At 34.6% G+C, this 12,573-nt stretch overlaps 1 protein-coding gene across 1 annotated transcript in view; it reads left to right on the top strand.

The window, feature by feature from the left end:
• The window catches only part of CD2AP (CD2-associated protein), a gene marked incomplete at its 3' end in the record, with an annotated part of 120,353 nt that overhangs the window by 48,119 nt on the left and 59,661 nt on the right, over positions 1 to 12,573 (top strand). The window contains exons 4-5 of the mRNA XM_012664643.1: positions 7,454 to 7,554; positions 11,291 to 11,411. Coding sequence (XP_012520097.1) covers positions 7,454 to 7,554; positions 11,291 to 11,411 — 222 coding nt within the window. The remainder of the gene's footprint in view (positions 1 to 7,453; positions 7,555 to 11,290; positions 11,412 to 12,573) is intronic.

Here is a 12,573-nt window from a genome sequence, read left to right as displayed (position 1 = left end):
TGGTTAAAAAAAAAAGGACAGGTAACAATTGTTGTTCTCAACTTACAGTCTTGGGGGAAAAAACTTGTTATTAAAAAAGTACAAAATACTAAACATGTACAAAGATGTCCAGTTTTTATGAGGCACAAATAGCAAGTGTTTTAACATAGTAAAACCTGAAGTCTCTTGAGAGATTGCATACTTACTGTGATCACTTTGATTTAATAAGTAGTAATGAGTATTTAACCACATTTACCTTAGATTAGTGTTTTTGAAATTATGGTGTGTAAACCCCTATGGTACCAAGTGGTGTGCAATAAAGAAATTTTGTTTACATGTATTTTCCAAATTGTAAATATAAGATAGTAATGATTTTTATGGAGTCCTCTTATATCTGTACCTGTTACTTGCTGTGCTGCTGTCTGTCAAGTTTGGGAAAAGCTCTACTTTTCGGGTTATATTATCCTTTGATTATTTTCATAAAATGAAAACAGATTTTCATAAAAATGAAACAGACTTCATGACATCAAGATAGACCAATTAAAGTGTTTTATTTGTCTCTTTCCCAGAAAATGCAATGTCCAAACAATTTTTGGATATTACCCACACTGCTTTCAGCCTCACTGCCCAAAGGTGGATAGTTTCAGCAGTTCTAATGATCTTGGACTCCGAAACTGTTTGCTTGGAGATTGTGGGACAAATAATAGAGGTCTGCACCCTACAGCTGAATCTTTATATAGGGTTTCTGTGTGTGGGAAGAATTTTTAGATCCATAGAAGAGTTATTCATGACCTCTGCCCATAGTAAAATCCATTTACAGCTTGCTTTCACTCTTTGGAGTTATAAAGGGATAAGTTTCTTCTTAGGTAGAGACTAGACAAAGAGGTTCAAAGTTCTGAATATTTTATTCATTTTATCTTGTAATAGGAAAGGACACAGTAAATTTTACCTTTCCTCAGAACACTGAGCATAATTCTTTTTCTTGTAAGAAGGAAAAACTATTATAGTTGGTGCCAGGAGGCTTAGGCTTTTTTCCCTAAGGATCCTCCATAACTTGTTTTTAAGTACATGTGCTACAAGGACTAAATTGGTCATTTGATGTCAGCTAACATTTAAAATAGGAAGCAGGTTGTTTTTGTTTTCCTGTTTTATCATTTATGTATTATATGTTTATTAAATCTGATTTTTAAAATTGTTAGTTACAGTTATTTAAAAATGGTTCATTATATTGTTAAATAGTAGTAGATACAACTAACCAATAATATTAAGAAAACAAAATTAAACCCCTAAACCATTGTAAAGGTTGACAGTACAAACACTACAGTGTATGTGTTTTTTTTGTTGTTGTTTGTTTGTTTGTTTTTGAGACAAATCTCACTCTGTTGCCCAGGCTAGAGTGCCGTGGTGTCAGCCTAGCTCACAGCAACCTCAAACTCCTGGGCTCAAGCAATCCTCCTGCCTTAACCTCCCAAGTAGCTGGGACTACAGGCGTGTAGCACCATGCTTGGCTAATTTTTTCTATTTTCAGTAGAGATGGGGTCTTGCTCTTACTCAGGCTGGTTTCAAACTCCTGACCTCAAGCGATCTTCCCTCCTCAGCCTCCCAGAGTGCTAGGATTACAGGCGTGAGCCACCGCGCCCGGCCTGCAGTGTGTATGTTCGATTTAAACCTCTGTGTACCAAGACAAAGTGAATCTGTGTATGTGTTTTTGTCAAAGCATCTAAAAAGCAGAGGTTCAGATAAGTAGTATGATGTTGGCAATCTAAAAAATGGATTGGACTAGTGAGCTGTTTTTCTCTAGTCCCCAGTGTGTAGTCATGAAGCCATTGAAAGTTTTACTATTATGTATTACTGAGCATGGTGACTTCTCTGGTAAAACAAACAAGTATTTACTAGAGCAGGCACAGAATAGTATTGTCCAGGAAGAGTTGATTACTATAAGTTGCTGAAGTCAGAAAAGAGAATGAATTTACATTTATCAAGGCAAAAACAGGTATAAGTCACTTTACTTCTGACACCCTTATAAATTTAGCCACAAAGATAATGGTAAAGTATTGTGCTTACAGAGTAAAGAATTGACATTTGTCAGCATCATACCTCTAAATGAAATTCAGAGTGGAATATTAGTAGATATTTTACTTTACATTTGGAAGAAATTGATGCCACATGAACTCTACTCTGAGTATACATGTGGGAAGACATAGCTAACTTTGTTTTCTTTATTAGTGGAAACTCATGCTGTAGAGGAAGTGATTTTTCATCTAGTTCATAATTGTCTTGAATGTAAAAGATACACTGAGATTGGTACTGATATTATAGATCACTAGTATGTGTACCAAAAGGAATGACGTTGCACTTAAAAAATTAGTTGACAGAATGCTAATCTACACATTTCTTCATTCCCCCCCAAATTTGGTAGCAAGTAGTATGCCTTCTGATTTTGACTCAGTGCTGAAGAAAATAGTAAAATTCTCAATACTGTCAAATTATGGCACCAACTATGTATCTTTGCAGCATACCTTTTTAAAAATGGGCACAGTAAATAGTTCAGGCTCTGCTCTTTGGCATTGAAATATTCTGACTTTTGAGGGGAAAAAGACTATTCAAATGACTCCTCCCTAGTTCAGCCTCTCAAATGAATGGGGCAGGGTGTTCAAACTTCCTGTTTTGTTTTGAAAAATTTTAAATCTCTAGAAAAGTTAAAGGAATACTTGTGCAATGAACATGGTGTATATCCTTCACCCAAGTTTGCTGTTAACATTTTGTTGCATTGGCCTTATCTTTATGTACATTTATAAATAACTTTTTAAAAACTGAGTCATTTGAAAGTATGTTGCAGGTAACTTCATTACAGTGGTTAAGATTTTCCAAGATTTTAAGAGTCTTAATCAAATGGTATATCAGCATTATACCTAGTATCTTGAATAGCTTCATTTAATGGCCTAAGGAATATGATATTTTTACTGCTGAGGATGAGAAAAAAGTTTTTAGAGATTCAACCATATAGCAAATGGCTGAATTACTGTGTTTCCTAACATTTGATGATTTTCTTTGCTAATTGGTGAAAGAAATTGATAAAAATTTTGACTAGTTAAATAAATTTAAATACTTCAATAGAACCTGAAGGATATACCTTCCAGAGCCAAGTGGAGCCCAGCAGTGGATCAGAAATTCTTTTGCTGTTGTCTCTGAAGTTGTAGCATTCTACCTCCCAGCTTCTGAGTAGAATATGCTCTTATTTTAAGATTTGATGGAAAGATTAAAAACAATCTTCAGGGAGAAATCGTTCCATAATTTAAGAGCTCTGTTTTGATCTGAATACTTAGACCTATTTTTCAGACATGAAATACTTAACCATTCTTGATGATCTGCATTTGAAAATTAAGGATTTTCTGTTCTAGTAGAGAAAGAACAAGGCAGGTTCACACCTTATGGGTGTGAAATTTCATACGATTTGGTTTTGTTTTTAAAAATATAAAACTTTAAAAAATTTTTCCAAAATTTTTGGACTCTTATGTGTTTAATGCCTTAATATCTGTGGGTGCCATGATCATGAGAAACAGTATTGGTGTAGGCAATTAAATCTGCCACATAAAGCTGGGAATGGATCATGATTCAGAAATCAGGGCTGAACATCAAGTTACTACAAAGTAGGGAGGATAGTAATAATTATCTCATAGGATATTAGAGGTATTAACATGCTAAGTAATTATAAGTGCTTGATAAATGCTTATAATTATTATAATAGTGTTTATTATTCAGAATTGTATTACAGACATACATAACAGGCAGTGATGATTTAGATGAAGGGGCAGTTTTATACTGGGGTTGTCAAGCAAGGCATATAATTCACATGAAGATTGGGGAGTATAGCTTTCCAGGTAGAATTGCAACCTTTGGCAGACCCACAGAAATAAGCAAGTACAGGGTATTTTAGGGGAATAAAGATCCAGTGTGACTAGACTGCCTGAGCTATGTTAAAGCAATTTGTAATCTGTAAAGGAATAGCATGCTATAGAAGAAAGATAAAAGCTTTAAAGTGATTATAATGTACCAGGAGTGGGTATAATTTTAGATTTGCTTCATTTTAGCTTTATAATTTTGGACAGATTATTTAACTTCTGAGTTTCTTCTTATTTGTAATGAGATTTTATGCTTTGTGTGAGAGGTGTTTGTGAAGGACTTAGAATAGTGCTGGTACATAAAAGACATGAAATGTGTACCTTCTTTTACAGTACCTCCTCTATCTTCTTCCTTGTTAATAGCTTTACTTATATTGATTTTAAAAAGATACTTTTTTTTTTACCATTAATTTATTTGTGGTTCTGAAAAAGCATATGAAGGTTACTTGTGATAAGAAAATACTAGTTATAGTTTTTTACGAATGGACTTAATTTCATGCATCCTTTTATTGACAACTTTGTTCTACCTATTTTTTTCTTTTGTACTTAGCACGTGTTCTGATACTTTGTAGAAATGAACATTTATTGACCAGTATTTATGGGTAGACACTGTATGTGCAATTTGAATTGTAAAAAAAATCTTGAAATTCCCCTCAATTGTTCTGTCAATTAAATTTTTGGATGAATTCAACATAGGAAGTCACCTCAGCTTATGAATGAACCCTATTGAAATATGAACTTTTTTCCTTTTTTAAATAAATGACTCACATTCTGTGGGAATAGCTGTTTGGATGTTTTTTATCCTATGTGATTCTTCAGAAAAATGAAAAATTCCTTTGCAAGTAATTCTGCTGACTACTTTGAAAATATCATGCTTAGTGTGAAAGGAAAAAATTAAGTTCTTGGTTAAAATATAAGTAGGCCGCTCAAACTTAATTGATATGCCTTGGGTAGGGGCTAATGAATACTCTATTTATGGTAAGTACTGTTTTAAAAGATACTGATACTCTTGAAAAAGAAGCAGAACAGTTTTTTAAAAGTCTAAAATTATCAGAGAGATAGAAAGAATTTTTTTCTTTTAAGAGCACATTGAGCAAAATAGATTTTTCTTTTCAATAATATTGATCATTTTCCCCTTGTCTATGAAGCTCTAACTACAAAGAACACATAAATGAACGTATTTTCTCAAGGTCACGGCACCAGCTTGCAAAAGTATGTAGGGACTCTATTTATCCACAGTGTAAGAGATGAGAAATTTTCCTGGAGTATGCATAAAACTACTTTAAATTATTAACTTAAAAATTTACCTTAAAACCTGATGAAGGTGATATTTGAAAAATTTACTGTGAACTCTAGGCTACTTAAAAAATTATGGTCAGTATTTACTTTCTTTCATTTCTTTTATTGTAAAATATAAAACAGTCAGACACAAATTATTAAGTCCTTTAGGAAGGTGAAAAAACTTAAAGGTGTAACTTTCTTTTTTTTTCTGAGACAGAGTCTCACTCTGTTGCCCAGACTAGAGTGCTGTGATGTCAGCATAGCCCACAGCAACCTCCAACTCCTGGGCTCAAGCAGTCCTCCTGGCTCAGCCACCCAAGTAGCTGGGACTACAGGTACTCGGCACAATGCCTGGCTAATTTTTTGTCCTATTTTTAGTTGCCTGGCTAATTTTTTCTATTTTTAGTAGAGTCCGATCTTGCTCTTGCTGAGGCTGGTCTTGAACTCCAGACCCCAAGGCGATCCTCTCATGTCAGCCTCCCAGAATGCTAGGATTACAGATGTGAGCCACCTCGCCTGGCCTGGTGTAACTGTTTCTTATTTGGAGAATCTTAATTTGAAGGATCTTCAAATGAACCTCCTGCCTCTATCCTCTGGCCTCCCAGAGTGCTAGGATTACAGGCGTGAGCCACCACGCCCGGCCAAGAGTTTTTATTTTTATTACTTATTTAATTTGTAAAAATATGGAAAGCTTTGCGAATTTGTGTGTCATTCCTGCACAGGGGCCATGCTAATCTTTGTATCATTCCAATTTTGGTATATGTGCTGCCAAAATGAACACTGTTCAGGAGTGTTCATAGAGCTCAATTTCCAATTCCTCCTATCCCCTCCCCGAGGTCAGTGGGTGGAGCTGAAAGTTCCAACCTTCTAATCTCTTGGTCTTTCTCTCATTAAAAAATTTAATGGCTACTGCTATGGTTTTAATGATGGTCTTTTCTAAAATCCATGTTGAAACTTAATCCCCACTGTGGCGTTATTAAAAGGTGGAACCTTTTGAGGAATTGATTAAGTCATGGGGCTCTGCCTCACATGTTCTTTCCTTTTCGTTGGAGGATTGGGGAGGGCAATGATGGGCTGATGTCTCTTTATCTTTTATAAGAGTAGTAGTCTCATCTGACTCTTTCTCTTTTATAGGGATACTAGTCCTTTCTGATTAGGGCCCTACCCTTATGACTTTCTTTAACCTTAGTTATCTCCCCAAAGGCCCTATGGTGAAGTAAACATTGGGAGTTAGTGTTTCAATACGTGAATTTTGAGGGGACTTGTTATTCAGTCCGTAACAAGTAGGTCTGGGATGGAGCCTGATATACTGCATTTTTACTAGGTGATACTGTTGCTGCTGATCTGAGGAACACACTGAGTAGTAAGAAGTAATCCTTTAATCAGCTGTACCTGGTTATCTACCTACAGCTGCTTAATGATGCATTTGTAAAGATGGGAATGAATCTGAGTACTTAATTCGTAGAGCTTGAAAAAGGTTGAGAACACAAACCTCGATGGTTATAAGTCACCGTTTTTGAGTAAATGAAACTTGTTTGAAAAACTAAAGTAAAATTATTTTTATGTTTACCCATGTGACCTTGATTTTTATCTGTCTGGAAATAAGAATTGTTAAAAAAGATAAAATACTTTACATTTAGATTTGTGCATTTTGCCTCTTTATGATAACCTTAAAAGGTAGTGCATTTTACGTAGTATTCCTAGACTTTGATTAGGAAGTAGTCTGAAAATCACTGACCTGGAGAACTTGTCTATGGTAAATTTTTTGTGCCAAAAGTGTCTTTTGTTGTTTGTTTTTTTAATCTCAAAATTAGCAGTGGATATTTTGCTTTTGTTTAATTAGTGGGATCAGATACATAAATATATTCCATTGCCTGAAACTTTGTATCTTATTTGTAGTTAAATTTGTTTGTGGATGAATACCTTATACTGTGAGGGGACGGTCAAAAATCAATCCGGACTGATTGTGGTTAGCTGTTTAGGCTGCCCGGCCGGTTCTCTTCTGTAGGGAGGGCCAGCTTCTACTCTGTGGAGTAGACTTTCTAGAGCTTCTGCAGGGGCCTGGTTCTCTTCTGCAGGGAGAACTTGCCTCTGCTCTGTCTGTGGCATAGGCTTTCTAACTTTCTACAGTTTCTGAATGAATCTCGCTTTCACTTAAAAAAAAAAATAGAATGCTCATATGTTCTGTTTTTATTTATTCACATAAGTTCTATAACTATAAACATGGTATGTAAATAAAGGTGCTTTTTAAAATGATCTTTCTTAACCTAATTTTTCGCTACTTCTTTTAGAGACCAAGAAGCGTCAGTGTAAAGTTCTTTTTGAATACATTCCACAAAATGAGGATGAACTGGAGCTGAAAGTGGGCGATATTATTGATATTAATGAAGAGGTAAGGAAAACATGTGTTAGAGATAAAGCAGAAATTGTAATTGATGCTCTGGATTTTAGAAAAATGCTTTGTAAGAATACTGAATTTTTTGTGAGAATTTTTGCCACTTTTTTTTTTTAATAAAATTTTAAGGTATAGATTTTCTTTAGTCATCTTTATATCAACCACAAATCATGAGATTCAGAAAATAGGCTTAAGTATAGAGTTTATTCAAGTGCAAAGCTTGAGAACAGTCACACAGATTCCAAAAGAGTGGATTAGCATTCCAAAGTGGGGAAGTTAGGGTTTCACTTACATAAGCAGAGAATAGCAAAGCTTAACAGGGTTGCAACATTTTTCATACAAGGTCAGTACATACATTATAGGTATTTGATTGGTTATAGCTTCCTGTATTCTAAGGAAGATTGCTTTAATATTCCATAAGGATAGGTAATGGTCTCTAGGGGTCTTCTTCTGGCTCTGTTTGGCCTTTCTTAACCATTTACAGGACAAGAATGAGGAAGAGATTTAATCTGTAATCAGAAAAGCAAAAGTCGAAGCTGTACACTATGTGACTCAGGCCATATAGCCACATTCGTCTCCTGGCTCAAAATGATTTAAAGTTCTAACAACTTTAAGTTTGAATTACTTAATTTCATACTTGCTATATACCTAATAGTGTGCTGCCTTTAGGGATAGAAGTACCTTTTTAAAGCTAAAAATTAATGTAATCTAAGTAGCTAAGAACATAAGTGAGCCTTTCTGAATTCACTGTAGGCACAAAGCATGAAATAGAAGTTTTACATTTTACATAGTAAAGGAATACAAAGCAGCATCTTTTTAATTAAAACCTTTCCTTGTTTAGATTAATCACATTTAAAATTAACCAAAAATACTTTTCTACATTTTATTATCTTAGAATGAGATTTTAAAATACTTTAAAAATAACTTTTCACATCTCTTCTTTTATCATTGACACAGCATTAAAGTTCTATTTGGCAGCTGAGGATCCCATTTTCAAAGTATATGTGTTGTTGTTGTATATTGTAGCAAGGATCGATTTTGTGTCGTTAACACCTTGTAATTTATCACTAATGTTTATGTTTATGTAAACTTCCAGTGCGTTTACACAAAAGGCAATTCTGTTTTATTTCTGCCTGGTGGCAATACAATAATAGCTAACATTTCTTGAACCTATATTATCTGAAGCACTGTGCTAAGTGGTTCACATTTATTTCCTTTAAAGTTGTAAAGAACCTAACAAGATAGAAATTTTTATCCTCATTTTACATATGAAGAGATTGAATCACAGAAAATAAGTGATTGGCTATCCTAGTTACTGTTGCTGCAAACCAAACCATTCTAAACTTAGTGGCAAAGAACAGCTATTTATTATACTTGGGGGTTGTGTGCATCAAGAATTCAGATAGGGCACAGCAGGGATGGCTTGTCTGTGTTCCATGATGGAAAGATGGAAAGCTGGGGGCTGATGGAATCATAGGAATTTTCTTTCACTCACATGCCTAGTGCTCAGAAGCCTTGAGGACTGTAACTGCCACTTGGAGAGCCAGTATGTAGCCTCAGGAAATTTCAGAGTAGTCATCTTTGTTACATGGCAGTTCACAGCTCTAAGTGTAAGCATTTCAGTGAATGTGGAGTTAGCTTCATTGCCTTTTACTGTCCAGCCTTGGGAATAATAGTGTCACTTTCACTACATTCCACTGGTTACAAGTGAGTCATAAGCCACCAAGATAAGAGGGGTAGGCCACAAAGACCACTATTTCTTGGTGGGAGGAATGTAAAGATCACAACTGTGGGATGAGAGATCCTGTTGCAGCCATTGTTGTCTAAGTTCATATGCCTGACACATGGGGGAGTGTGAATATGAATCCATGCAATCTGTTTTTGAGTCTTAACCACTGTACTTCTCTGCTTCCTAAGAATTCCTTAAATAACGTTAATTACCGAGTTGCTTCCAGTTGGGGTTCTAGGTATAGACTATAGTCTGCTGATGTTTATCTCCCTTTTACATGGGGGAGTGTGAATATGAATCCATGCAATCTGTTTTTGAGTCTTAACCACTGTACTTCTCTGCTTCCTAAGAATTCCTTAAATAACGTTAATTACCGAGTTGCTTCCAGTTGGGGTTCTAGGTATAGACTATAGTCTGCTGATGTTTATCTCCCTTTGTCGTATCTCTTGCAGTTTGGGCTACATATCCTCATCACACCTGATTTGAATCAATCCCAATCCTTTGGTGCCTCAAGTGTGCTAAAAATTGCAAACTCTTCATGCTTACTGCCTTCCCTTCCTTCCTCAAACAGCTTGTATTCTAGCCACTTTGTATGGGGTGGGGCCTTGGGGCCATATGTGGTCTTCTGGATTCTTGAGTGCAGCCTTTTGACTGAATCCAAATTTTACAGAACAAATCCTTTTAATAAAGAGATTTTATTTTTTGTAGAGATGGGATCTTACTATGTTGTGCAGGCTGATCTCAAGCTCCTGTTCTCAAGTGATCCTCTTGCCTTGGCTTCCAAAAGTGCTAGGATTATAGGCATGAGCCACTGCACTTGGCCTAAATCATTTATTTTTAAGTCATCATTTTTCACATACTTTTTATCTGGAAAACTCTTATTCAAGCCTTTAATATCAAGTGGCTTTTTTTTTTTTTTTGTCATTTCTTCTTAGGGGAGTCTTTTTTGATTCTTTCAAGCCCTTTGTGCTCCTACAGCATTTTGTTTATACTTTTGTTGGAGCACTTCTTATTAATATATTGTATCATAACTATCTGCTGTTTTTTTTCTTTAGATTGTTTCTTTAGATTGTTCAAGAACGTGGATTTCACATATGCAATTTTGAACCTTTCCCTAGTAGATGACACTATAGCTTATATATAGTGAGTTCCTGTTAGATGAATAACTTATTAAAAATTTGTTTTGCAATTCTGGTAAGATAGAATACATTTAAAAATATTTTAAATAGGAAAAAGATCTTTTTTCTAGCTGTGATATTGAATGTACTGCTAAGTAAATTTTGGTAGTGAATAGTTTACTCTTTAAAAAATTCTTTTTACCCATTAAAATCCCTTAGCATCTTTGGTAGAAGCTATACATTTTCAAACAATTTATTGAATATTTTGTTAAGTAACTTCATGGAAATTGAGTAACCTTGTTATTAGTATAAATATTTCTCTGAAGAGTTTGATATATGCGGATATTTCTGTTTGGAGGGTGGTGTTTAGTAGAGTTCGATATCTAGATTTTTAAAAGTAAGAAATTCTTTTTCATATTTTGGTTAAGAATCTCTGTTCAAGTAAAAGGTTTAGTGATTTTCTGTTCCATTTAGGAGTTGTATTCTTATAGTCCTCAAACTTTTTCCAAATCAAAAATTTCCAAATAATTTGTTAATATATGTTATATTTACAAACCAAGGCTCATAGTGACATTCCAGAAGAGACCTATGTATTCTCTGATATTTTCAAGAAAAATATTTATTTCATAGATTGTGATTGATTACAAATTCTCATTGTAAATGTTGCAAAGTGCTCTTGATACATGGTTAATCCCATATATGATTAATCTACTTAGATTTAATGCACTTAAAATATTTTTCCTTATCTTGTTTTCTTAAGTTTTAAAGGGATTGTTTTGCATTGCTGACTTTGTGCTCATTCCATACTGTAGCTTAATTTTCCCATAGGGTGAAGATTTTCCCTTAAAAAAAATTTTTATTATTTTTGAGTTGTGAACTCTTTCAGGTAGAAGAAGGTTGGTGGAGTGGAACCCTGAACAACAAGTCGGGATTGTTTCCTTCAAATTTTGTGAAAGAATTAGAGGTAACAGATGATGGTGAAACTCATGAAGCCCAGGAGGATTCAGGTAGATTATTTTAGAAAATTTGAATAGATTTAAATAAATTTTGTCTATGATCTATTGTTTATTTTATGTTTTTAAAAACTTTGTTCTTATTTTTGAACTTTCAATCAGCTTCAGTTGATCTTCTTTACAAAAGCAAATTATCATGGGGGTCATAGTTCCTTTTTGTATACTTGAGTTTCTTTTGAATAAATTATACATTCTCATGGTTCAGAAATCAAAGTATATGAAAAAATGTGCATCACAATACTTGTCTCCCTCCAGCTGGTTGTCTCCTCTGCCTCTGTAAGAAAGCATTTGTACTTTCTTGCTATCCTTCCAGTGATCTTTATGCAGGCACACACAAAAACATATATAGTCATCCTTTGGTATCCGTGGGGGATTGGTTCCAGGACCTGCTATGGATATAAAAATCCATAATTGCTCAAGTCCCTCATATAAAATGGTAGTATTTGAATATGACTTGTGCATATGCTCCTGTACATGTGAAATCATCTCTACATTACTTGTAATACTTAATACAATGTAAATGCTGTGCAAATAGTTGTTACACTGTATTGTTTAGGGAATACAAGAGAAAAAGTCAATACATATTCAGTATAGACACAATTCTTTTTCTTGAGTATTTCCATTCCTTGGTTGAATCCTCCATAGATGCTGAACCCATGGATACCGAGGGACAACTGTATTTGTATTTTCCCTCTTTTCTTAAACAAAATGTAGCATACTATGTTGGATAGAATATGTGCCAGTTAAAACAACCTGACATAGTGACTTACAACAGAATGTCGTAGTCGCTTAGGAACTAAGGCTGATAGGGGCCCCTTTTTGACATGTACTTTAATCCTTTAACAGGTAGGGAAAAAGGAGCATGGTTTTTCAAGCTTCTGTGTAAAATTGACACATATCATTTCCACTAATGTTGTATTGGTAGTCATTATTACTGTGTTTTGCCAAAATTACTGGCAAATTTTGAAGGATAGTAGATAGTATTCTTCTATTATATTACTTCATTCTTATTGCTTCACTCCTTTCTTTCTTTCAATTCCCACGCTTTTTATGTAGGGTTAACCGTATTGAGTAGTGATATGGTAAAATTACGTTAAGCAGAGTAATTTTCATTACTGGAAGTTGAAATGAGGTGGGGTTGGGGGATGTTGAATTC

This window comes from Propithecus coquereli, unplaced genomic scaffold (genome assembly GCF_000956105.1).
Source record: "Propithecus coquereli isolate 6110/MARCELLA unplaced genomic scaffold, Pcoq_1.0 Scaffold90, whole genome shotgun sequence".
In the NCBI taxonomy this organism is placed as follows: Eukaryota; Metazoa; Chordata; class Mammalia; order Primates; family Indriidae; genus Propithecus; species Propithecus coquereli.
This window is presented reverse-complemented; position numbering and strand designations above follow the sequence as displayed.